The sequence below is a fragment of the Centroberyx affinis genome, unplaced genomic scaffold (assembly GCF_046629955.1).
Source record: "Centroberyx affinis isolate AG114_WGS23_722 - 3 ecotype Tasmania unplaced genomic scaffold, CSIRO-AGI_Caff_v1 ptg001477l_1, whole genome shotgun sequence".
Classification (NCBI taxonomy): Eukaryota; Metazoa; Chordata; class Actinopteri; order Beryciformes; family Berycidae; genus Centroberyx; species Centroberyx affinis.
The window spans coordinates 36617-62960 of NW_027279945.1; the positions used below are offsets into that span (position 1 = coordinate 36617).

The 26344-nt window shown below is 43.3% G+C and overlaps 1 protein-coding gene across 1 annotated transcript; it reads right to left on the bottom strand.

The window, feature by feature from the left end:
* Nucleotides 1-25863, bottom strand: afg1lb (AFG1 like ATPase b). Its single transcript, XM_071526904.1, has 13 exons — nt 25749-25863; nt 25212-25531; nt 21981-22044; nt 21738-21839; nt 21357-21484; nt 17237-17336; nt 14001-14059; nt 6240-6322; nt 5319-5389; nt 4168-4268; nt 2776-2916; nt 1797-1904; nt 1-863 (listed from the first exon to the last, which is right to left on the bottom strand). The coding sequence occupies exons 1-13, from the start codon at nt 25861-25863 to the stop codon at nt 717-719; spliced, it is 1539 nt and encodes a 512-aa protein (XP_071383005.1). The 3' UTR covers nt 1-716.
* Between the last annotated feature and the right edge of the window lie 481 nt (nt 25864-26344).

The following is a 26344-nucleotide window of genomic DNA, read 5'->3' on the forward strand; positions in this document are numbered from 1 at the left end:
ATAAATATCATACATAACACTTAACATGTGTACAGTGTTGTTTACAGTTGAGATTTTATTCCCTTCTTTCTTTCATTCACACCCACAGACTGATTTTGTCCCATTACCACACAAACAGCTCTAGAATATTTTACTCTTCTGCCGTTCACCCACTAGAGGGCAGTAGCCATCTACTGTGGAGAACACATGTGCCCCTTCCCATTCTGTCCCTGAGGTAAGCACCTGTTTTCCTTGTGGTTAACAGATGTTGGAGAGCTTCCCATATTCTACAAAGTCTATATATACCAACAGTCCACAAGGGGGAGAGAGCGCACCTCACAGGAGGAGGCCAAATAGACTGAAATGGCAAAAAGAGGGCTACAAACATGCCATGCCAGGATGAAGAGAAGAAGTCAGATACAAAAGAAAACAGGTATTATTTGGTGCGGTAATAAAACACAGGGTTTTGCATCGTTATATATTTTCAGCGAATATCTGATTTCTCTTGGATCAAATGGATTGTAACCTCTGCCAGCGTTGCTGCTCATTCCCTTTAGCTTGTTTTCTATTAATGCCGTATCCTAAAAGCCTGTTTTGCTTGGACCCCCAAACAGAATCCCTCATCTTCCCTATGTCTGCTTCAGCTAAAACAGGAGCCTCCTCTGATCCCATGTCAGTGGTTAGCGAGGTATGTACCACGTTGTGTGGATGCTTATCATGGCAGTAGGTAATGGATGTTAGGTGTTCATATGAGTCTTGCTGTTACTGCGGTCTCCCTCCATCCAGTACGTCTCCGTCTGCATCTCCATTAGTCTGGAGACGGTCCTCTGGAAGGCGAAGATCTCCTCCTCGGCTGTGAACAGACTGAGACGCTCTCCTGCCTCCTAGAGAGAGGACACACACACCAGGGCTGGAGGTTAATACACTCAATGTCTAAGGAAGTAGATCCTCTTAGAATGTTAGAAACTGGAATTTGAAATCAAATCTATAAAGAAATGATTGAGAATGACGACTCTTGGTATTATAAATTTCAGTTTCAATTTCCATTTTGAATTGATTTGAATTGATATTGAAAGTGAATTGACCTGACCCTGCCATGCCCACAAGCACGTGTGCATAAACACACAGACGCACTGATGATTACTTCCAAATAAATGCATTTACACTTCACATTTACAACAGGACACAGGCAGGCAAGTTAGCTATAGATGCACACAGAGAAGTGGAGAAAAAAATAAAACACACACTAATAATAAAAACTTAGATACCCATCCAAGCCATGTAGTTTGAATTGTCAGCTTTTACATATATGGTTGTGACTGATTATGGAATTAGAATTAAAGGTGCAATAAGTAAGATTTTTACTGTCCCATAGCACAAAATAACCATAAATGTCTGCAAGGGGGGGATAGGGTTTTTGATCAATGACTCATTGATTACTTTGCAAGGTGCAGAGATTTCTGGCTTACAAAACTAACTGCTCAACAATGGAGGTCGGTGCTATGAGCAAGTGATACATTTCATTCTCCATGTAAATAAAGCAAATGACAAACCAGTATTTTTATTGCATTATTTTGAATTGTGATATATTTCCTCTTCACGTGATGTTTCTGTCGGATCTGTACTCTAATTAGCTGGCTTACTCATCTCTATTGTGAAAACGTGACTTTATTGTTTGTGTCTATTACAGGCTACCCTAAGCTGGACATACAGCTCCCATTCGTTTGTACTGGAAGATGACTGTTTTCCTGCTGTTTTGACCTCCTGACCACATCCCAGAGGAAGGCTGCAGATTGAGAGACGGACTGTGGTCTCACCCCGCTGAGGCCCAGGTCGTCCAGCAGCTGCCGGTCCCTCTCATCTTCCCCTCCGGAGCGGACAAACAGCCGGTCGAGAGGAGCCGCCGCCAGCAGCACCACCCTCACCTGGGACGGGGGGTGGGGGGGTGGGGGGGTAGAGGTATCAGACAAGGGAATTTTCAGTTTGTTTGTAGAATTTCAGGAGGGGGTTTTGACACTCAACTCCTTTTTATTCTTAATGGTTAATTACTGTTTTTGGTTAATGTAGTCGGCAATTCCCTCATTACCTCCTTAAAATAAATTTCTTGTGAGTTCCAGGTGAGATGAGATGATTTATTGCAAGTGGGTATTGTCTTTTTTTATTTTTTATTTTACTGAATCAAATTTCCTCTTCAGGACAATAAACATGTGATTGATTAAATTACACTTCATTGGAACTGACGTAGAGTGAGGCTGGCACTGCAAACTGTATTATAAGCAGTGTTGGGTGGTAATGCACTACAGTAATATTACTCTTTGCAGTAAGGAGTGGTGCAATGATTTACTATTTCAATTTCAGTGATTATATTAAATATGAAATATTTGAAAATGATAATACAAATAAAAATAAGACGTTACTTTTGGTAGCATTCCCTAGAGCGAAATTGAATTTTACAAAAACTATATCCCACCCCCATCCCTGATTGATTTTCGTCATAATTAGTCATCATCCTCTCAGTTGATGGAGGCATAGCTAGCAATAGTTAGCAGGCTGGTTTAGTTAAGAAATGGCAGAGTTTACTTTCCCTGGTTGTAAGTATTTTCACTGCTGTGAAAATAATATTGGACATCAACACTATTAGGTCACTCTGATCAGTCGCCAATTTGGGGGAAGTAACGGAAAAGTAATGTAATGGGTAGTGTAACGTAGTGCTGCTCCCAGGGAGTAAAGTAAAGGAATGAAATTACTTCTGAAATGAGTAATACATTACTATTTTCAGTAAAATCAGCCGGCTACCTTGTTGTCGTAGAAGTTGTCTATGAGTGTGATGAAGCGCCTGGCCCGGTCCTTCAGGGTCAGCGTCAGCATGGGAACGTGGCGGATGAACACGGTGTCAAAGTGTCGCGCCATCTCCAGGTAGTCCCCGGCACCCAGAGGCTGCAAGACAAGCGAGCGGGTTCAACACTCTGGAGTCACCTGAGGCAACGTCACGCACTCTGAGAGCTGAGCTGCTAACCAACAGCAGCACAACCCAGCGCAGAGAGTAAACTGTTTCACTGTAGCGCATGCTCACAGCTGCCATACAAACACACACATGCACTTGTATGTATACACAGAGACACACACACTCCACTTCTGCATTTTTGCACACTTTTTAGCACTTTGCTTTTGTTGTAAGGACTATTTATTGTATGAACTCTTTTGTATTTGTACTGTACTGTAAGTGGCATGGTGTTCTCACTGTTTTTATTGTGCCTTGCTACAAAATGAATGTGGGACAATAAAGATCTGAATTGAACACACACTTAAATGTGCACACAGACTGTAGAATATTGCACTCTGTATACATGATGTGCTGAAAAATGGCAATGATAAAAATAATGGCATCTTTTGCAACAGGCTTAGGCTGATGTAATCTTTAGTTAGAGTGTCCTTGGTTCTTTACCATTCAGGAGGTTTTCTCTGTAAATCAACAGGAACACACTAACATATTATGGCAGGATGGATGTCTAAGCCCTGAAACCCAGATACCTGCAAAAACCATCAGACTTTAGACTTTACAAGCACAGTGCATCCTTGTCACTGTACCACGCTGCTAAATTTGAGGCACAAACGGCACAACTATTCACTAAGAGCAACAAACTGCCAATAGACTGTTGCTTTTTGACATTGAGCAGAAAATAGGACTGAGCTGGAGGGACGACGGTGCAGTCTGAGAGCAATAAATACATGGAGGAGGAGAGAAGAGGGGAGAAGGACAGCATGAGACAAAAACAATACATGCAATGCAGCAAAAGATGGAGACAGAGCGAAAAGGGGAATGAAGAGGGGAAAAAAAGGGAGAGTTAATAAAGAGGTGAGGGGAGTTCTTTGAATATGGGCGTTTCTGATTAGTAGTGTGTGGATTTTTGTGTGTGTGTGTGTGTGTGTGTGTGTGTGTGTGTGTATGTGTGCCAGTCTGAACAGAAGAGACCGAAATTCTCAGTGTTTCTGAATAAGTACATGTATGTGCGTAACTCATACAGACTAATACAGAATACAGTAATACTAATATTTAACAGTAACTAATGCAGAATTATATGTATAGATATGTATTGCTTTACATATTGTATACTGCTGCCCCACAAAGAGGTAAAATAACATTTGGAAAAACAGATTTAAGAAATAAAAGCAACCTGGCACACTCACTCTGGCACACAGCTCGTCGAAGGTGCAGTCGGCGATGGAGCCACAGGTCTTTCCCAGAGTCACTTCTCTGCCCTGCACCGTGAGCGCCCGAGGACCCGTAACTATGGAAACACACACCCAACAATTTGACTGAACCTCGGTTCTCGTATCATCACATCATTGCTTTTGTTCATTTTAGACCGCAGAAGTCCACTCCCCTGTTCTTTCTACACTCCACTGTCAGCTTCCACACAGAGAGCTGGGGAATAAAATAAAACAGGAAACAGGAAAATCCCACTAGGAGGAACACACTCATCAGCAGCGTGTAGAAACAGTGCATTGCTACAGTGTGTCTGACTTTTAAATACCTATTTTAATGCCAGATAGAATGAAACATACAACCAATTTCACAACTGAAATACATTTATTTATTTTTTTAAAGATTTATTTTAGGCATTTTATGCTTTATTGACAGAGATAGTGTGAGAGAGAGACAGGAAGGTATGGGAGAGAGAGAGGGGAGGACATGCAGCAAATGCCCGCGGGCCGGAATCGAACCCGGGTCACTGCAGGAAGGACTGAGCCTTATATGGTACGTGCTCTACTCAGTGAGCCACCGAGGCGCCCCAACAACTGAAACCCTTCTAACATGATTTCATACATTTTAAGACCTTTTCAGGCCCTGCAGACAAGTAAGTAAGTTAAGTAATCTTAAATGATATGCAGCTGTGGGAGAATGGTAAAATTGACATGAAATACAACACAAAAATAAACTGTTTTGAACTACCATGATTAGTTACCACGGTGATCTGTTCACCACTGTGAACAGCTAAAAATCACTGCAGTGGATGATTATGTGGTTGCTCACCTAAAATAATTCAAAAAATAAACCTGGCTACATCAGCTATATTGAGCAAATGATATTTCATTTTTAAATGTATGAATCTACAGGCCATATAATAGATAGAAGACAACTTCTCTTTACTAAAAGATCAGTATTGTTACTTTGGCTAATACTAGTCGCTCCTATAACTCAACATAGTGTAGCATGGAGCACTGGAGCCAATGATCTACCAAGGACACATGTATGATTTTGGTGTCCATGTTCTCATCACTTAATGACCAATGGACCAATCTCCAAAAAACTTGCTGCTTTCCTTTAACTTCCATACTTCTCTTTTGTCTCAAGGCCAGCTCATCAAACAGTGCATCCATGAAGGCCTCCGCATCAGGTTCCCTTGTGCTGCACAAGACACACACACACACACACACACATAAACACAAGCGCACACAGGCAGCGAGAGAGAGAGAGGAAATAATAGAATATGAAATTAATAATGCTGAAGTGGCCACATCAAACGGTGGAAGCGATGAGAGAGAGGAGGGGGGGTACTTAGCTTTTCACTCCATCAGTAAAGAACAGGATGTTAGGCTCTAAACACAAGCATTAGCCTGTGAATGCACGTCAAAATGAGATTGTAAAGTGTGTGTGTGTGTCTGTGTGTGTGTGTGTTTTAACTTCAGGTAAAAGGGTGTGATGTGCTCTATTTACATACACTGAAAAGACGAAGGCACTTGAAAGCTCCAGCACAGCAATGAGCAACGGCAGGGTTATTCATACTGTGTGTGTGTGTGTGTGTGAGAGTGTGTTGAACAGCGTATATGCAATGAGGAAAATAGAAAACTAGCTTTTAAAGCTCAACCATTTTCTCATACTCTATTGATTCCTCTTTCATTCCTTTCATGCATCTCTCAAGGTAATGTCGGTCTTTATAAATCTGCCAGTCTGTTTCTCCCCATTTATCCATCTGTTTGCCTTCTCTTTCCGCCCTTAAAAAAAATCAAACTAGCAGATGTGCACAAACAATTTCTATGTGTGTGTGTGTGTGTGTGTGTGTGTGTGTGTAAGCGTGTGTGTGTGTGAATGTCTATGTGTGTGTGTTGTGGATACAGGTTCATGTTCACCTTTTACCAGACCATTGCACAACCTCTAAGCCGAGTTGGACTATAAAAGAGAAGCAAAAGGGACTATTTGTGTGTGAGTGTATGTGCATGCGTGTGTGTGTGTGTGTGTATGTGTATGTGTGTCTTACAGGTAGTAGAGTTTCCCTGCTGCAGCCTTGTCCAGCCTCCTGTAGTCAATCCCAGAGTCTAGGCAGATGGTCTGGCAGTACTCCTATTTACAATTTACACACACATACACACACATACACACACACAAATATACAGATGAAAAGTTGATCAGAAGTATGCCCGTCCATATTTCAGAGCAAAGCTGGAGGAGCAGAGAGAAATCAATGCATTATAAACAATGGTTTACAATTAAATTCAGGATAGGATCCAGTATTTAAAAGAGATACCGCTTTGCTAACCAAGAACCTAAGGTAATTTGTTATATTTTATTTGATCAATATTTTTTAAGCGTAGGTGTATAATATTGCATTCTCACATCTTCAAATACTTTTCATGATTTGTTTTAGTCTACTTTGGTGCTAGAACTGAGTTTCATACAGATGCGGAGACAATATCTTGTATATAACACTGCATATGAAGATGGATCTAGTGAAAAGTGTTTTCAGTCATTATGCATCATACAAATGGAATAAACTCCAGGAAACTATCAGATTAGATGCTATCATGCAGCTTTAGATCAGTGGCTCATGCAAATCTTCCTGGCGACTGCGTTGTGAACTGACCTTTGGAATTTTAATGGTGTTTTTCATACTGGTATTTATTTTAGTCATTAATATAGTTACATGCCTACTCTTTTTTTAATTGTTTCTATTACTTTACTGTACTCTGCTTCTCACTTGCATTGTAAACTGAAAATAAGAGCTTCCTCCCCTTCTCTGTATAAATAATAAAATGAATGAATGAACAAATGGACAAGTGAATGATTGAATGAATTCAACGGCAGGGCAGCACAGAAGCTACTCTCTTGTGATAGCTGTGGGATTTTGTGTCACTTCTTCACAGTTTATTGAGCTGATCTATTGTTCCCCTCGCTATTCAAGTGCGCTACAGCAGCGTTGAACTTGCGCTGCCGAGTTCAAACTTTTCCAGATAGTGTAAAACGTCAACAGGATTCATGTCAGGGAGTACGGCGCAAACTATAATCATCATCTCCACCATTCTATCAAAGAAAAGAAAAGAATTGCATATCATCCCATCCAAACCAGCGCCGGCTGACTGAGTATTCAATGACAGCTCCAGTAAATTATGAAATCAGTGAATTTCTGCCACTGGCCTCCTTGAGCTGCGGGATAATTAGCAATCATCACAAAGCAAGGGGACGGAAATACTCCATTCTTCTCCGCTGTCAACTTTTTATCTCCGTGTGCGCCTGCACAAACGGGGTTCCCACTCTGAGCCAATTGGCTGAATCAGGCTTAATAACAACCTGACAAACTCTCCCTCCCCCGCGCACAAAAGGGAGGTGTCATTTCATCAACCCACTGTGACCCCGCCAACGGGTAAATAGTCCCTCCAAAATGAGAAAAAAATAAAAAAACGAAAGAAAAAAAACCTTGTCACTATTGCCGCCACATCATTAGAATCTCCGCTTGTCTTTTCTTCTGCCGTCTGCGCTCCCTCCCTTTATGATTCGTCTCTACCTATAGGCGGCTGATGGGTCGCCGCGCGGAGCATCTCTTGACGGAAAAAAAAGCGAGGTGAAAATAAGAGAGAAGAAAGAAGGAGGAATGGAAACATAATCAGTGATGATGATTCCATCGGTTATTTATAATCAGATGAGGCTGAGGCCTTGCGGGTCATTACTTGATTATTCATCTTGAAGGGATTGTCAAGTTCTCACTCCTCCAAGATTTCATCCGCCTACATATTGTGGTCTCCGTCTCCCCCCCTCCATCCTCACTCAGTCACTCACAGACTCCAGGCCTAACCCATCTACTTTGCAGCTCAGCTTTACTCTCTATACCTCGCTATACATTTCCCTGCTGAACATTACTGAACGCTGCTGAACAGGACTCCCACTAACACACTGGTGCACTTCACTGGCACCAGAAACACCATTTCTGTCTGATGCACCAGTCCCTTAAAACCTTGTGTAAAACCTGTGTACCAGTCACTTTATTAACTGCAACTCTGTTAAGTCTACAAAGCAGCCACTTTATACTGCATGTACAAAATATCAGGGACACTTTCTCTTTTCATGAAGTACACTGATGAGGTCAATCCAGGTAAAGGCCATTATCCCTTATTAAATATCTACCAATCACAAAGGAGGAGATGTAGATAAAGAGGCAGAAGGATTTTGAACCTTTGAGACAGTTGAGATGTGGATTGTGCAAAAGGGGCTGCAGCTCAACATCAGGAAGATGACCCTAATATTTTCTACATTCAATGTATATCCTGTTCTTCCATCCACCTTGTAATCCCTGCTGATTAATACCCAAATACTGTGATTTTGCTAAAGCTGTAATACTTTAATTATTTTGCATAAACTATTATGTTAATATTGCAATACTCAAATTCCCAAATTCTGACTCAATGTATGACTGACCATTGCGCTGCTGTGCTATGTTTTGTATTTGTTGATGCTCTCGCTTATATTCTAGAAAAGGTTTTCTGTCTCACTGTGTGAGATGGGGTGAAGATAAAGTTTAACTGAATTATAACCGTCTTTGTTTTGCGACTTAAGAATGAATTTGTGAAATGTCAAATCCCCAACCTTCCTGTCCCATAGGCCTACTGCCCTCACTGGCCATGGCACACACAGTATGACGGGTTGTATTTAAACTAGTCACCAGCAGTTTCACTACTTTCCAACAAACGATTTCAACACACACACACACACATACACACAGACGTGCGCGCACACACACACAGAAAGACGTGGGGAGGGAGGGAGAGAGAACTAAAGAGAGAGATGACGGACATGAGAATCACAGTCCCTTTAGAAGAAAGTCATCCAAACACATGTAGCTCCAATCATGTCATTGTCCGAGCTGTCCGCTGCTCTCTCTGGACAGCCGCTTAGCATAAAAACAGAGTGGCTTTTTTTCCCCCCGCTCCCCTCCGCCCGCTCCCTCCCTCCGCGCCATATCTTTCTCTATCCTTTGCTCCTCAAAAAGTTGCTTTTGAGTTTTTCAAAGAGCGCGGTGCCATTGAGCTGCAACAAAAGCCAAGGATAGCTGACTATTGGGCCCTGATGAGGTCCACTCCCTCATTACCCGGCAGCAGAAAACATTTGATGCTTTTTTTTTGTTTGGCCCAGAGAATTGACCGGGCCTCAAAGAAACGCGGGGTGGGAAGGCTGAAAAAGAGATGGAGGGGGGGAGAGAGAGAGAGAGAGAGAGAGAGAGAGACAGAGAGAGAGAGAGAGAGAGAGAGAGAGAGAGAGAGGGAGGGAGGAGGGGAAAGGTTGTCGTTCATTCATCCATGTGTGTCTTACAGCCTTGTGTGGAGGGACAGAAGAAAAGAGGGAGGGAGGGATAGAGGGGTCGAGAGAGAGAGAGAGAGGGAGAAAAGAGAGAAAGCTTAAAACAGTGCCTTTATGCTGGCAAGTTCTGGACGACTCTTCTGACATCAAAGTGTTTTCACTAACTGGGGAGCTGGTGTGTGTGTGTGAGTGTGTGTGTGAGCGGGGGGAGTATCTGGTGATTTTATTCATTCTTGGGCGATGGGGGGGGGGTGGGGGGGCTGCGTAACAATGTGAACACCCTAATTACACCTAATGATCTATTCCCTTAAAGTGTGACCGCCTTGGGCCAGCGGTGGTTTGTTCTGCGGGGTCGTTCTCACAACCTCCCCCTGCCTCGGCTGCTCCTCTTGGGGAAACATCTTTTGAGTTCGGGGCCCCGCCTTTCGTGATCCGGGACCCCGCTGGACCCCCCATTTGCACTCCTCCAGGCCTCTCCCTCTCCCCCCCACTTGAGGCCCAAAACCCAGCCTCTCCCAAACGCGGGGGGGGGAGGCTGTGCTACCCGCACCTGGCCGACAGGCGGTGTGAGCATCAGCCGCATCAATTACCTGATAACGAGGCGTCTGCACTAGTTAGCACCACCCACATAAAAAAACCCCCACAAAAATGCTTGCGTAATATAAGAGTCTATTTCAACACACAACATTCAAATGTCACTTTACTCTTCAGCACCGTGACTGAAGGGAAGGACAGAGCGTTAGAGGTGAGTGGGGTGAGAGTGAAAGAGGCAGAAAGGAAAAGTACGGAAAAGAAGAAGAGCTTGAAACATAGAGATGGATGTTGGGGAAGTTTGAAAAGGAAAACAACACTTAGGAATAAAAGCGTCGCCCTTGGATTAAAATCCTTCTTACGCGTGTTAGCCAGGAGCGCCAAGGTGGCCTGCCTCGCTAATGAATACATGTATGCGTCTGTACTCATGCTTGCGCACACACACACGCACACACACACACACTTCAATATAATGAAATGAAAGACAACATCAATAAGGCAGCAAATAACAAGCCAGCGTTTCACCGGATCAATCAAAAATCAGGAGGAAAACAATGGCGAGCCAGAATTAAGTCCTAACGTGCGAGTAGTGGAAAATTGATGTGTCCTTTTCTAATCACTGAGTTTTTTTGGAGGCGAGACAGTGATATAAAAGAAGTGAGGTATGCCCTCGAGGCATACAGAGTGCGGCATTGTCCTGCCACTAAATGCTAGGGAGGACAATGACAGTCATCAAATATCAACATCCATTTGATTTGAACTCGTAGGCTGCGGGCTCTTCACAGGCGGTCCTTATCACCAAGGTCTCCACTGGAGGACCGCGGCCCCTCTCTCTCTCGCTCCTCAATTTTCTTTTTCCATCCGTCACTTTTTATTTATATATTTCTTTTTCAAACCCTCTCTTTGCTGCCGGCACGTCGCAAATCAATTATTAATAATAATTAAAAGACAAAACAAAGAAAAACACGGAAAGGAGAGCGAAAGAGGGGAAGGGTTAAAAAAGAGCAGGAGACCCACAGACAGTCAAAGTTGCTGGCGGGGTTGTTGTCGTGTTTCCCCCCCCGCAGCATTGTGCGCGGCTGCCATCGAGCGAGCAGAGGGGGAAAATAAGTCACTATTCTGCAGCCGAAACACAGAGACCCGACCTTGGGTGAGTAAAGCCAGGGAACAGAACAGGATAGTGAGAGAATAAAGAGCAGGGATAGAGGGGTAGAGAGAGGATGGGCGATGAAAGGTGGAGTGGAGAGAGAGGACAGAGTGTGTATGTGTGTGTGTGTGTGTGTGTGTGAGTCTTAGCTACAATAGTGGCAGTGTCTATAAAAAAACCCTTAGACCCTGAATCTTACAGAACTTTGAGCTTCGCTGTAGCTACAAAGAAATACCACAGCCTGAAATGAATGAATAGATTCCCTGATGGACTCTGCACTTGTAGGTTGTATACTAATGTTGTACTTTCCATGCCTCACTACTGCAAAAACACTTTATTGACCTTCACTACCAGTCAAAAGTTTGGACACACCTGATTGAATGTGCTATGTTTTTCATTCTCTTAAAGTCATTTTGACCTAAAGGCTTATGCGTAAATGCTTGAAATTTGTTTCTTAGACAAAGCCTTTGCCTTTCCATCAAGGCAAAGGGCAGCTACTTTAAAGAATCTAAAATATAACATAGTTTTGATTTGTTTAACACTTTTTTGGTCACTGCATAATTCCATTTGTGTTATTTCATAGTTTTGATGTCTTTACTACCATTCTAAAATGTGGAAAATAGTAAAAATAAAGAAAAATGTGGTGTGTCCAAACTTTTGCCTGGTAGCGTATCTATCTAAATCTCTGTAGTTGATCGAACAATTTCTCAATTTTTGGAATATATGGAAACTGGGATGATGATAAGTGTGTGTGTGGGGGGGCTGTGGTGGCAGAGGGGTCCCCATCTAATCAGAAGTCAATAGTTAAATAAAGACGTCAACCCTGGGGGACAGAGGGGACGGATTAACCTCTTCCACTCCAGCTCAGGTGATAGGGAGGAGAGGTCAGAGCCTATTTTCACTTTTTAACACCCTCATTCATTCCCCTCGCTCGCCATAGAAACACACTCATGCACGCACATGCAGGCCGAGTCAGAGTGTACCCATGCAGCCGCTCCCCGCGAGCTTTAATTCAATCTATTAAGGGTCAGCTAGTTAGCGGGGTGACCCCGCTAAAATGCGCTTTATCGTTACAGAACGGGCCGGCTATAGAGAACACCCTGCACCCCCAGAACTCCCCAACCCCGAAAAACCAGATGGCCTCACAAAGGGGAACATGGGACCCTGAAAGAGAGGAGGTAGTGTGGGGCAGAGAGGGACAAGAGGCATTCAGGGCCCTGATGAGGGTGGATTAGAGAGGGCAAGGGTGCTGCTGGGAGGGAGGAGGGTGTGTGTGTGTGGGGAGTAGGGTGACACGAAGGCCTCCCCAGTTCTAGATTTTCCAGGGGGCAAAAACTATGTTTATGAGTGTGTGTGTGTGTCCTCAAGTGACAATACAGACAGAGAATGCAGCCATGTTGCCCTTACAAAACTAACTGTATCCTCTCACCACTTCTTTCCCTTATTTCCTACAGCACCCACAGTCAGGTTTGGGGTATAACAAGTTTGCAGGTACTGTACATGTAATGGAATCACAGTAATCGCAAAACAAAAATGGCTAAGTCTGATCTATTACAGTTACTGTAAAACACTAACAAATTACCATTACAACAAAAAAGAACACAAATGTTCAATAAATCTTTTTATTTTTTAACCAATGATAGTTTAATTTACTATCATTTTATCATCTTAATCATCATTTTAAAATGTAATAATTTAATGTGTTTCTTCCGCTAAGCAATACAATTTAATTCAGATGAGAGACAACGGCTTCAAATGTGACTCAGCCAATCAGAGCTGAGGACCAGGACTATTTTTAATGCATTTTTTGAAACCTCATATTTTGTGGGAAAAGTAATTCAAAAATAGCTGAAAGTAGTTTTTCTCATTATGATATTATCATATTACTAGTTATAATGATATGCAGGAAATCAGTAATCTGTAATGAATTAAAAAAAGAGGCTTCTCCCCCTGTGACCAGATGATGTCATTCAGGACTTTGCCATCTTTATGCACCAGCTCCATTAAAAGCAGGTGCAAAGTCATAGTGTATAGTCTATTATACCCTGCTTGTTATTGTACTTTGAATCCTCCGAATTTTGTGTGTGTGTGTATGTGTGTGTTTATGTGTACAGTGAGTGAGCGGTGGGCAAGGTGAGCGCTCCCATATTTAAAATCCAGTCTATTTCTGTTGGACATTGCTTGCCTCTACTATTTACATTTTAAATACCAATAAAAAGCGCAAGAATGCTGCTCTCCTCTCCTGCAAAATGCATGACAATAAAAATTATTCCGCAATTATTTATGATCATGCTCACTCCAAGCACATCAATGATCATCTGCGATGCAGGCGGGATAATGGTGCTACCTGCTTACAATAATGCTATTAAATTGCAAAGTAGTTTTTCCGCCAGAAATGCTAACCTCCGCTCCTCTCCTCTCCTCACACCTCTTCTCCCCCCCTTCACTTTTGAAATGCAAGCAGGCTGGTTCAGCCGCTCAGCTCGCCCACCCATCTCTCATTCACATTACCTGTGCTCACTCACGCTCTTTCCATCTCCCCCTCTATCTCTCTCTCCCTCTCTCTGTGAGTCTTTCACCATGCCCTGGTATGATCAAAGACAGCTTTGTGACACCGTGCGAGGCGTCCAGGTAGCAGAAAACATCAAACCACACAAGAGCAAATTGGAAAAACACAGAGACACATGCAACAGTGTGTGCATGTGTGTGTGCGAATACGTGATAAACAAATGAATAAATTAAAAAGGGAAGAGAGGGGGATGACTTTGTCTCTACCTTCAGCACGTCGATGAAAGGCAGGAAGGTGTCCCTCTGAAGTCCGTTTTTGTACAGATCTGAAAGAGGAGGGGAGGGCCTGTATTAGAGCTGCTGTTTAGCCTCCTAATAATGTCATTCCCCCGCCACAGATTGGCAGATAAAGTGGCTATTGATGAACTGAAGGATGGGTGGGGAGGCAGGACAAAAGCACTGGGACCAGGGGAGAAAAATGGATTTCTCTACCGGCAGCGGCAGCAACATAAAATTCATTACATTCCCAAACAATGGTGGCGGGAGAAAGGACTGTCGCCTTTTCAGCGTGGACAATGTCCACAGCGGCTTACTGAATAGAGGTTTCAATTAGCTCGGCTGGAACAAATTACATCTGAAGTAGCATCCCTGATAGACAGATAAAACAGATAGGGATTCACACGCAGACACACAAACACAGACGCAGACAAAGACACACACACACACACACACACACACACACACACAGACAGAGGCTTAAGCTCTTTCCAGCTGCGAATGCAAACAAGTGGTTGCTGTTGATGTTTGGGCTTAAGCTTACTACAGTAGGACCTGACAAAGAAGTAACACTCGCTTGATAACTGCTGTACTGTAATGGATTGTGCTGTGTGGGAGACACAACTATTGCCGGTGTTAAGGCAAAAAGAGGGTCCATGTGGTGACAAATGTGCTGAATCACACCATGAGACAGCTACACATATTTCATTTTGCACTACTTTTTTGCTGCAACGTACCTGGCTTTTATTATTATGGATACACGCCACTGCCAATTCAGTGAAATTCATTAAAGTTATTAAAAATGAGCCTGCAGACTACAGCCCATTACTGTGAACTGGGAGAGTGCGCCTCTATTCCAGGACAACGGGGCTGTTCCAGTCCCAAATGAAACCCGCCATTTATCCCCCTAATCCTCCTCAATCTCATCAAACTCCATTGACACCAGTGTATAAAAAACAACAACAAAACGCTACTTTACTAGCAAAAATGTATCTTGAAATTCCCCCTCCAATCACATAACCCACTCTAGGGCCTTTTGATACCAGCGTCTCCACATCAATAAAGATGGAAAATGTATGCCTTTCATGTCCGGTTGTCTCTTACGGCTTTTAGTGTTCCATTAACCATGTAATTAAAACCAAGTAGGCTCTCTATCAACTTTGCACGGTTTGGCGCTTTGTTCTTAATAGCTGGTAAATATCAGAGAAGGCTGTCTTTGTCTACGAGAGCCATCTTGCTGCCATCCACTCCGGGGCCCACTCGAGGCTTTGAGGCATCGACATCTTCCCTGCCAGGAGGAACGAGAGAGCGAATGAAAGAGGAGCGAAGGCGCATCACGCGTTTATCTCCACCTTGATCACCGTCTTGCTCATTCTTTCCCCAACCTCGCTGCGTTGGCGCTAAATGCAACATCAAAGCCTGGTTAACGACTGCGCCATGTCTCCTCAGTGAAGGGTGCATCAATTCCAAATGTCCCTCTCCTTTTCTTATGCTTAATTGCTGTAAACAGGAAGTAGTTGGTGTGGTCCTGTGCAGCTCAATCGATTCTTTGCTGGGGCCGAACATGAGGTGAACAAGCACTTTGAATAAAAGTATTCACAGAATGATATATGTAGAGTAACTGACATCACACACAGCTCAGGGGCAAATGTGTTCTGGTGGTTCTGGTTCAGGCAGACATGAATGTCTCAGCAACATCTGCTGTCCTTTTAGCTGCAATTTGGCGGTGTGCTTGTTGCTGAACGGCTGAGTGGACCTTCAAGGCTAAAGCGTTATTCTAATTTTTTTTTATCTGTATTTGAATAGTAACATTGAATATTATTACTGTTACAGTTTTGTCCCATTTCAGTCCTTCTGAGCAGACTTTAATAGAGTCAATAGTGCAAGTTTTAGCTGATTGTTTGGTTTTGTGCACAGCAATTTATAACTTGGTTAAGTGCTACACAAATTTAATTATCACAATTATTAGTAGTAATATAGGTTTCCAGTCTTACATATCAGCACTACTGGCAATTAAAAAGACTGGTGGAAACAAATTTACGTGCCTGTCTGCCTTCACCTACATTGTTCTTTACCAGTTGTGGCTGAAAAGTTGACGGTTCAATCCCTGGACCAGCATGGAAAGATATGGCTTAAGAAAGTGAATTAGTCAAGTTCTGCCCCCTCTTAACAACTACTGCCAAAGTGACCCTGAGCAAGACACTTAACCCCCAATTGCTCAGTGTCGCTGAAGATGGGTGTGGTTGTATTAGGCATCTGCCAGATGTGAATGGGTCTAACTGCATTAATGTGAAGTAGGATGTTGCTGAAAAAAGAGCAGGCACGCTCAGCAAACCCTGGATAAATAATTACGGTTAAAAAAGGAGAAACTGTTGAAGTTTTCAGCTATTCAGATGCACCTTTTGTTTTCTTCCCTTTTCTCAGTCGCTTGACAGTGTTGCATTCACGTGAATATTGAACATTATAAACTTCATAAATGAGCCAGCTGGCTCTGGATGAATTATAAAATTACATCTAGCATCAGCATAATTATATGCAAAATAATACAATGTTGTGCATGTTTTAACAATAACATATATATAATGTATTAAATGGTACAAGATGTAGGCTGAAAATGTAGGTTATGTCAAATTGAAAGGGGAGTCTGAAACAGCTGGAACAGGTCTGACTGTCTAGTTCTTACATAAACTGACATCTTTCTGCAGAGCGACTTACGATGACTGAGCAGGTGGGGGTTCAGTGTCTTGATCAAGAACATTTCAACAGGACAAATAGAGGTGTCAGGACACAAACTTGTGACATTTCTGCTGTGGAATGGCCACTCTAACCATGCATCATAAAAATCAGTCATGGTGCCAAATCATGGCTGTAATCAGCCTAAAAGTCATGTACACAGCAAATTTCCCACTGCTAATAAGTGTTGATTTTTCAGTGACAATTATTTGGAGCTGACAAGCTTGACTGGTGTTAAATTCACTCTGATGGGTGTGGACTTATAGAAACAGTCTGGCACAGTGTTTACTTTTAACAGTGACAACTTTGCAGTGCATTAGACCATCCTGCCGCCCTACTGCTTACTGAGCTATGTGTGCAGCAATGCCAGGACCAAGAGTACAGTTGATATGCAGTGGCTAAAAACAAACAAAAAAACTTTACACACAACAAATCCATACACACACACACACACACACACACTCAAATACATGCACAGGTGATGCTGGTCATACCATCAGGGGGTCTGTTGGAGGTGGCCACCACCACCACTCCTGTCTTGAACAGCGTCTCAAATAGCTGCTTCAGAATCATGGCGTCAGCAATGTCAGTCACCTGACAAAACAGAGACGGAGGACAGGAGAGATAAATTCATGTATAATTTACCTTTGTTGCCATGGTGTGTGTGTGTGTGTGTGTGTGTGAGGTCAAACCTTGCCATCAAAACTCAGTTCCATGTTGATTAGTGTCATTCAGGTGTGCTCATTCTATCCTTTGTGTCTGGTCATGGCCATTCGCACACGCACACACGCACGCACACTCAGACACACACACACACACACACACTGACAGACACACACACACACACACACACACACACACACACACACACACACACACACACACACACACATCTAAACCACTCCAACTGACTGCAAATGGTCACGAAGCAGCTTTCTGCTGAGGACAAGTAGCCGAGGCAAGGCAGCGGACCTGAGCTAATCAACTGAACAGAGGGTGAGAATGAGCGAGCGCCAGCGAGAGAACAAGAGAAAGAAAAGAATAATGAAAATGGAGCAATATGAATCCAAACCGGGGGTCACAATGGCAGACAAAGCCTCTATCCCAGATGGCCATATAAAGGTGTGTGTGTGCGCTTGTTCCCTCAACCAGACACAAGGCTATGAGGTTATAATACATTAATACTATTCAACTGTCCGCTGCCTTTTTCATCTGCAGCATTTCCACTAGCCCACGATAAACAAAAGGTCTATGACAACACTGGAGCAAGGACGTTTACGAGTCGCTGGCTGTTAAGTGAAGAGTTCTGACCTTTCTATTAGTAATCCAGTGCACTCACTTTTGTTCTTATTCTCTCATTTTCTCTCTCTTTCACCTCTGTTGCTCTTTTGAGCACCCATGAAGGGAGAAAGCATGCGTTACCCTGTACTATATAGTCAAATGAATGCGCATGTTACACGCCATGCCAGCCTCAGATTCAGCATTATAATGGCTGACTGAGAAGAGTTGACCATCGTGTTAAAAATAAATTGAAATGTTTTCAGTAGCACGAACGCAATACAAGGCCAATTATAATTTCGATTGAATACAGGGACGGCATTTAATAAATGAAGAGTTGTGTTCCAAAATGAAATATCACTCTCTTGAAAAAAGCGACACCTACTCTCACAACATTATTGCTGCTGAAAGTAGCTCCGTTTGGAAAACCAATAAGATCTTTGATTTCCCAGCAGTAACATTGTTGAAGATTCAACTTTCTCTATTTTTGGACAATTGAGAGATACTTTTTTTCTTCTTTAAAAAATGGACATTCACATTTTGGAATGAAACCCTTGTTTGAATTTGAGTTGATGCTAGTGATGAAGTGAATGTCTTGAATAACAGGAAGGTTTTGCAGTCATGCCTTTGTCCCGCCCCCTCCTCTCAATCCCTCTTACCTTCTTCCCTTATGTACAACAGGCACTTCTGACGGCCATACCCACAACATATGCCTCTTTTCATACTCTGGAGAGTCTTCTGCTTTTGCATATTAGCCCCACTGCCCTTGCCAATACTCGATTAACATTTGTGTTAGAGCCTTGATTTTCGCTAAGGAGAGGTGGCTAAGGGCATCAAATTAGTGTGTGTCTCTCTGTGTGTGCGTGTGTATACGCAAATGAGAATCAACAAAAAGCCAAGGCTCTGTGTCCCTCTGAATGGGCCCCCCCGCTTCCTCCGACCGCAGGATTTTATTTTCATTTCAAAAGAATCATTTAAAAATGACCTTTTATACAACCTGGATTTGTTTATTCATGTGCCCTCAACATGGGCATCGTCTGAGGGGCAATATTGATTGCTGAATGAGTAGTGGGGGGGGGGGGGGAGAATGGGGACCCAGAGAATGAGAAAGGTGGGGGGACTGATGTAAAGCACTTGTGGAACACAAAAATAACGGTGCAACCTCCGCCAGCCAATGCCGATATTTAAATGAGCATCCAATTACTCAAGCGGCCGTCAGTTTGCAGCGAGGCACACGGGTGCCAAATTAAACCTCTTTTGATGTTACACCTCTTTATGTACACAACCTATGAGCAATTTCACAGAGCCTGCACAGTGACTGAGGCCCTGAGACAATGACGCTCAAGCGCTTTCTTCTCACTCTCCCGTCTTCCTTCCCTCGCTCTCTTCCCATCTTTCCATCTCGGACCTCTCAATGGCGAGTATTCATTAGGGGAGCTGGGTGGGGGGCTGTAAAAGGAGGGAGGGGGGCTACAAATTACTGATAATGGCACGGCGCTAATGAAGAGAATGGAGAAATGTCATTAGCATTTAAGAGGATAAGATCCATCTGACCCGCCGCCGCCAGTCGCTTTCTAGCTCCACTCACTTAAGGAAGCAGGAGAGTGCGACTGATACCCAGAGCCTCATTTGCATGGCTGAGTGGAGGAGGATGCTGATTGGTATAGACCCCACAACCCCTCCCCTCCGCCCCTGCACCCCCCTCCCCATTTCTCCCAACCTTTCCAACCTCTTGTTTATGCATCACAAACAACGCACACATGTCTGCTTGTTGTCCCGTCCCCCCCCCTCCCGCCGCTAAACCCATTCACCGGTAGCAACAGTCGACAAGCAAAAACAGCAAAGCGGGCGATGGCAAACAAAACAAATCAATGAGAACGCGCAAGCAGTGCCGCAGTTTAAAATGTGAAAGACGCGGGGATGAAAGGAGCAGCTCTTGATCCTCATAGATGCATAGAGAGTGATTAGAGAGAGCGGACGCACCTTCCGTGACCTTTGACCTGCTGACATTAGTGATAATGATATCAGTAAGAGGAACTATATTCGGCTACAAACAGATGCGTCTGGCTGGCTAAATGACAAAGACAGAAGCACTGGTCCTTCATTACTGCAGTGAATGACTAACTACTTTTAAGATAATGGAGGCAGCATCAGCAGCGGCTCCCTCCATTGACGCCGAAGGGTAAAGTAATGAGGATGTCTGCAGCACTTATGAACGTTGTGTATGTGCAGTGTGCAAACAATCTGGGTGACTTGGCTATGATGTTTTGGGAACCGACTGACTGATTACTGACCGACTGACACACAGTATAGAAGATGAAAATGTTATATCGTGATATTTTACTCATTACACTGTAATGTCTCAGTGCTTCTGAACCAATAAGTCCTCTGAGAGAGCTGCTGTATTTTAATGAAGCCACTAGGTGTCCCCAGTCCTGTTTTTGTTGGGATCCCAAGAATCAGAACCATCAAGTTGCAGAGACAGGAGAGACATGAGCTGTGACTGAACACAATGATAACATTTTTTCCTCTCACTATCCCGGCCGGCAAGGAAGGTAAAAAATATACAGGTCCCAAAGCAATTTCTCCTGTACCCAAACAAAACACTGTAACGTGGTTAACTATTCTTTGACTATTCTTTAACTATTCTTTGAGCTCCTATAAAAATGTAAGCAGAATGGGTCAATTTCCAAATAATAAATTAATTACATATTGAATTAGAAACATGACCATCTCTTGTCCCATTTCTGGTGACAGAAATTATTTCACTGTCACATTGGATTTTAATATTAATAAATTCATATTTTTTTATATGAACATGAGTGCAACATGTTGGCATTTCAAGAATAGTCGTTTTGGAGATTTATGTTTACATACCATATGTAATGTGTTTATATATTAACTATTAAAAAAAAACTTTGTTGCATTTTAAAGATTGTCTTAGTGTTTATCTAATTAAATGGTATCTTCCCATCTTTTACTATGAAACAGCTAAACATCAGTTATGCATCATCATATAGCATTGTAACAGCAGTGTATTAGCCAATACTAGCTATTATTCACTACTGGTGTCAGAGTACCACTGTTTTAAGTTAATTCATGCAGTTGATAGAAGAGTCTGATATACACATAACAGCGGTCAGCATTGTTTCTGTATCGTTTCCTACTTGTAGTTTACAAGCAGCTGCTTGAGAAACAGAGACACACGCTCACTTCAACACTTACACCTCTCTCTCTCTCTCTCTCTCTCTCTCTCTCTCTCTCTCTCTCTCTCTCACACACACACACGCATACAGACGCACAGGCTGGCACGCAGCCCGCAACACACTCACTCACCTGAAACTCGTCAAAACACAAGAGGCAGGTTTCATTGCTGATCTCCATGGCAACCGGTGATATGGGGTCATAGGTGAACATTTTCCCTAGCCTTCGTTTTGGCAGGCTTTGTTTCCTCCGGTGGATCCCTTTAAGCGGCACACAAACGTCAGGCACATCTTAAAGCACACCTGCATCGGCAACCCAAAGCCACTAACAATACAGAATAAAGCAGTAATTTCACCTGTATGCATAATGGTAGACAATTAGCGGGAGTGCTTCAGGACAAACGGAGAGATAAATATAGGATCGCCAGTGTGTATGCGAGTCATAAAACTTCCGCAAAGTCATGCAAGCCAAGCTTGGGTAGCTGGTGCCATGCAGTGGGAGGGGAATACTAACTTTTGTGAATGTCCAACATGAAGCCGTTGAAGTGGACCCTCTTTTTGCGGCTGTTTTCCACATGGGAGTAAAACATGTCCATGAGCATGGTCTTGCCTGTGCCTGAAAGGGACAGATATTAAAAACACAAGGAATTATCGCTATTATAACTTCCACACAACCACACAGTAACAGATGCAGAAGTGATATCTATGCGAGGGAACAATTTTTTTTTTTTTATTATGTGATTACATGTATTCTTACCAACATCTCCATAGATATAAAAGCCCCTGGGTGGAGGTGGCGGTGGCGGAGGAGGGGGTTCCTCCTTTGGGGAAATAAAAAAAGAAAAAACACGGAAATGACCGTCAAGCATGTTTGTTTCATATTAAATCTTTTAGCAGCTGCTTGTCACTATAAACAATAATTCACAGCAATCATGACAATCCAATCCCAACCACGAAATGAAAGCAAAGGCTCGGATCATTAGTGTCATACAAAATCATGCATAGATTAATTTGTTAATAAAAGCACAAGACACTATAGCCGGTGACCTATATAAGCTGCATTATATTCATTACCATATAAGATTGAATCATCGTTTAATAAACAAAGTATGCTGAGGCATTAAGCCACCACTACAGTGTGAGGTTTCACATTCTCCAGACTAGCCCACTGCAGGGGAGGAAGACAAAGGGGATCTAATCAACAAGACAAGCCAGGGTTCCCACGAAAGAAAAGCATCATCAGAGGAACAATAGGGGGATTTGTCAGACAAAACGGGGAGGACTGGATGAGGCTCTATACGAGATGGAGTGGACTTCTCTGTGAAGCCTGTTTAGCGCTGCTAATTGTGATACGGTACTGTTGCATTGAGGTGCTGCTGCATTGAGGTGCTGCTGGAAGTCATTGTGCTGCCTGCCTCCCATCATCAAAAGGTCCCCGCTTAAAAAAACCACTGTTTTCTGTGAGACCAAGCTGCAAATCAAACTGAGAATTTAGAGCGAAGCCAAATATCCTAAAAATGGGTCCAAGCTATGTAATCATCAGTTTAATCATAACTGTTGTAGCATATTAGTTTACACAGAGGAGGACAAATTATAGATGGATTTTATGACAATATGGTTGAGTACTGTTTTCCGTCTTCTTAACCGGGCAATGGCAAATAGCCTAGTGTTGGAATTAACTCAAGTCTAAACAGAAGGGATCATCTTCTTGAAACTTAATTTAGTCAGTAATTCATGGAGACATGACTCAGTATCCACTGCTTTTCAACGAGCACTTGACTCTAGTATATGCAGACAATGACCGATTCACAACCAAATGAAAAAACAAACTTGTTACCCGTCCTCTGTCTCTCCCTCTCTCTGCCCTCCATCCCTCCTCCCTCCCCTCCTTTTTGTCCTCCCCCCACCCCTCCGCCTGTCCCGTCCAGTGCTGGAGTGAAATTCTGGAAGAGCAACAAGCCTTTTCCTGTCTGCTTCGGCATAACAGTGTGTGACTTCTCCCTGACTTCCCAAGCTGCCCTCTGGCATGGTGGGGGAATCAGTGGCTGGCGGCCATGCTGCCACGGCAGAGTGGAGAAGGACAAGGCCGTCCCTCAGGCAGCTCCGCCACCGAGCTCCGGGCAGTCTGTCCCGGTAGAGGATATAGACCGGCACACGGGTGGGAAGTTCACACGCAGGACATGGCCACTTTGGCTTTCCGATGACTTTCGTAAAGCTGCTTAGAAACGAGTTCAGCTACGGCAAAAGGTGTCATCTCTCTCATTAGCAAGGTTAATAGAGAGATGGTGGGCGTCTTCAAAGTTGGGCCTAACTGGTACAACTGATCTGCGGGAGACCTATACAGGAGAAATCCATGATGCAGGTCTGACTTGAATAGGGTGGATCCCTCCAGACAATGGCCCATTGTTACCCGACCATCCGCAAAACCACGCCACATTGGGTCAATATTAAGTCAAGTGTACTCTCCTCACAGACTTGGTCAGTTAGTGGAGGACAATGGCGGCACTTTCACAGAGAGAACAGACACCGAGAGGACAGTGGTGTGACCTGATTCAAACCAGAATAATTGCATAAGTACTCCAGTCGCTCTGTGTGTGTGTGTGTGTGTGTGTGCTTGCATCTGTGAGACAGGCTAAGAAATAAGGTGGGAGAGGAGAGGAGGGGGGGGGGGGGCGGCAGTGTTGATAGCACTAACACCAAAGTATTTGTCAGAGTCCGGAATCAAAAGCAAAAAGGACAAGAATGGCCCAGACAATGGGGGATCCCCTCATTACTGCATGGGGACGGTGAGAGAGTGAGAGGGGTGCCGGGACGAGCCCAGCGGGAGGTCTGCCCCCGCTGCCTTCCAAAATCTCTGCCTAACCCTGTGTGTCTGTGCCAGCCAACCAACAAAAACTCCCACCATCAAATACTAGACAGTCAGCTCCCCTGACCTAAAAACAACAACAGCCCCCTACACTGTTCCAAAACTCGCATGCACAATACACTTCCCAGACCCCTACCCTCCCTTTGACCTGCGCCCCACGGCCGCCATCGCTAATGCAACTGGGGTACAGTGCAGCGGATTCTCCGAAGTCCCCCCCATATGTTAGACGTCAATGGGGCTTTATGGTGGAATGAGAGTCCAGATGCCTCACTGTACTGTAAAAGGCTTAAAACAAATCCATGATTATGAAGGCCTAGCAGGCTTGCAGTTGGTGTAAACTGCCAGTTGAACAAGCAAATAATCTCCCTGTTAAACTATTACTGTACGGGGGGAAAGGATGGGTATTTAATTCAAAAATGGCTCATCAAGAGCTCCAGTTGAGTTCATTTTCCCCTGTTTAGTGTCAGCTTGGGAAGTCAGACCGAGAAGTCAAACACTCTCATGCCAATGCTGACAGGAAAGGCCTGTTGCTCTGAGAGGAGGAGGCAGGTCGGTAAAGGAGGGTGAATAGTATTCGAATAGTTGCTGTTTCATTTCTCAAATCTACCAAAGTACCCCTGAGTGAGGGCTACCAACACCCACGTGCCATCCTGCTCCAAGGACAGGCATTGAAATATGACTAGCACAACAGGCTTTTTTTTTCCCAATATGCCATTGTGGTTGTATCCTTCCTTGTAAAAATAAACCCATACAGACCAAATATTTCCTTATGAAATATGGGTCTTCATCAGTTGTGAAATGAAAATAATTTTTACTTTTAAACACATTGTCATGAAGCTTCCTGAAGACCAGTCACATGTTGGAAATCAATAGGAATCAACTAACATTAACTAAGGCTAATTGCAAAGTTAATGGTTGATGAGGGGACAATGGGGGAAAAACTTCAAAATTATAGCAAGTGTCATGGTAACTAAAATGTACTATCTTGCATCCTACAAAAGCAAAGTCAAGTTCACTTTATTTAGAAGGAGATAAGTTGTTAATCTTAGGGATGGGTATTGTTCATTTGGGTCATCATGTGTCATGCTGTTTACACATTACACTGGCCAGGAACTCCTTTACCTTTACAGGAGATGCACCACCTTGGTTTTCAGGTTTTGTCAAGTTGGGGTCTTTATGTTTGTGAAGTTGAGTGTTGTCATCTTCGGGGTTCAGCCTTGGTGTGGGTGGTTTCAAGTAGATGCTATTACAGTAGCTCTTCAGGGTCTCCTGCAGCTGAGCCATCTGCTGCAGGGCTTCTCTCTGCTGCCCGTCCTCCTCCAGGGAGCCACGCTGAATGAGGCCGTCATAGTGTCCAATAGTTTTACTAGAGGCACAAACAGTGGCTGGAGGCTTTGTGGGGCAGGATGACGCACATGAATTGCCTGTGCTCGAAGTATAACCTGGAATCATCACACCAAAATCAATAGTAACCTAACGCATACAATACAAATCGATGCAGATATTCTAGATATAGCATTTCATCAGCCTTTTGTGCCACAGTGACAGAGTGAGTGTTATGGACAGCAAAGTTATGAAATATGCATTACCCACGTTGTGTAACGTATCAGACGTACATTGCATAAAATGTGTAACGTTTACTACGACAGAAACACTCACCTTTCACAATGCTACTGGAGGCGAGACAGCACGTTTTGCTTGTGGTCAGAAACGTGTCTTTCAGTAAAAATTTGATTACATATCTAACCGCTACGGGCGACGCGTAAGCCGCCATGTTGTTTCAAAGTGGTAAAACTTTATTGATTGATCTATTTCATTACACAAACAGAATAAAAAAAACCCCGCACATTGGTATGAAATTAGTCGCAAAAAACACCATGTTTTTATTCGCAAATTGCTTTAACTTTACGAGACAAATAAAGGTAATTGGATGTAGTCTAGTGGATACATCTGTCTCTGACTATGTTGTCTGTTCTATGCAATCCATGGCGACCCTAAAATCCAGTGTTTTCTTTATTTTTGCAAATGCTAAGCCTAACAAATGCAGGCGGACGGCTCTGTTTGTTTAAAGACATAATTCGTTTCTGTAATCACAGTGTAATAAGCATCAATATTCAGGACATTGTCGTTTTTTTCAGAGCAGTAACTCCATCTGTCATTTTAAAATTAAAATTACTTTCGTGGATCAAATCCTACAATACTTCAAGTATGTTGAACGCGGGATCCTCTTGCATATCTTTTTACATCAATTACTT

What these genes read in the sequence shown, in the direction of transcription:
- afg1lb (XM_071526904.1), bottom strand. Translation starts at nt 25,863, where the DNA reads ATGGCGGCTTACGCGTCGCCCGTAGCGGTTAGATATGTAATCAAATTT. An exon ending in CATGTTGGACATTCACAAAA is followed by an intron (nt 21,485 to 21,737) that starts GTTAGTATTCCC and finishes TGCCGCTTAAAG; the next exon opens with GGATCCACCGGAGGAAACAA. An exon ending in GCAGGGAAACTCTACTACCT is followed by an intron (nt 5,390 to 6,239) that starts GTAAGACACACA and finishes TGTCTTGTGCAG; the next exon opens with CACAAGGGAACCTGATGCGG.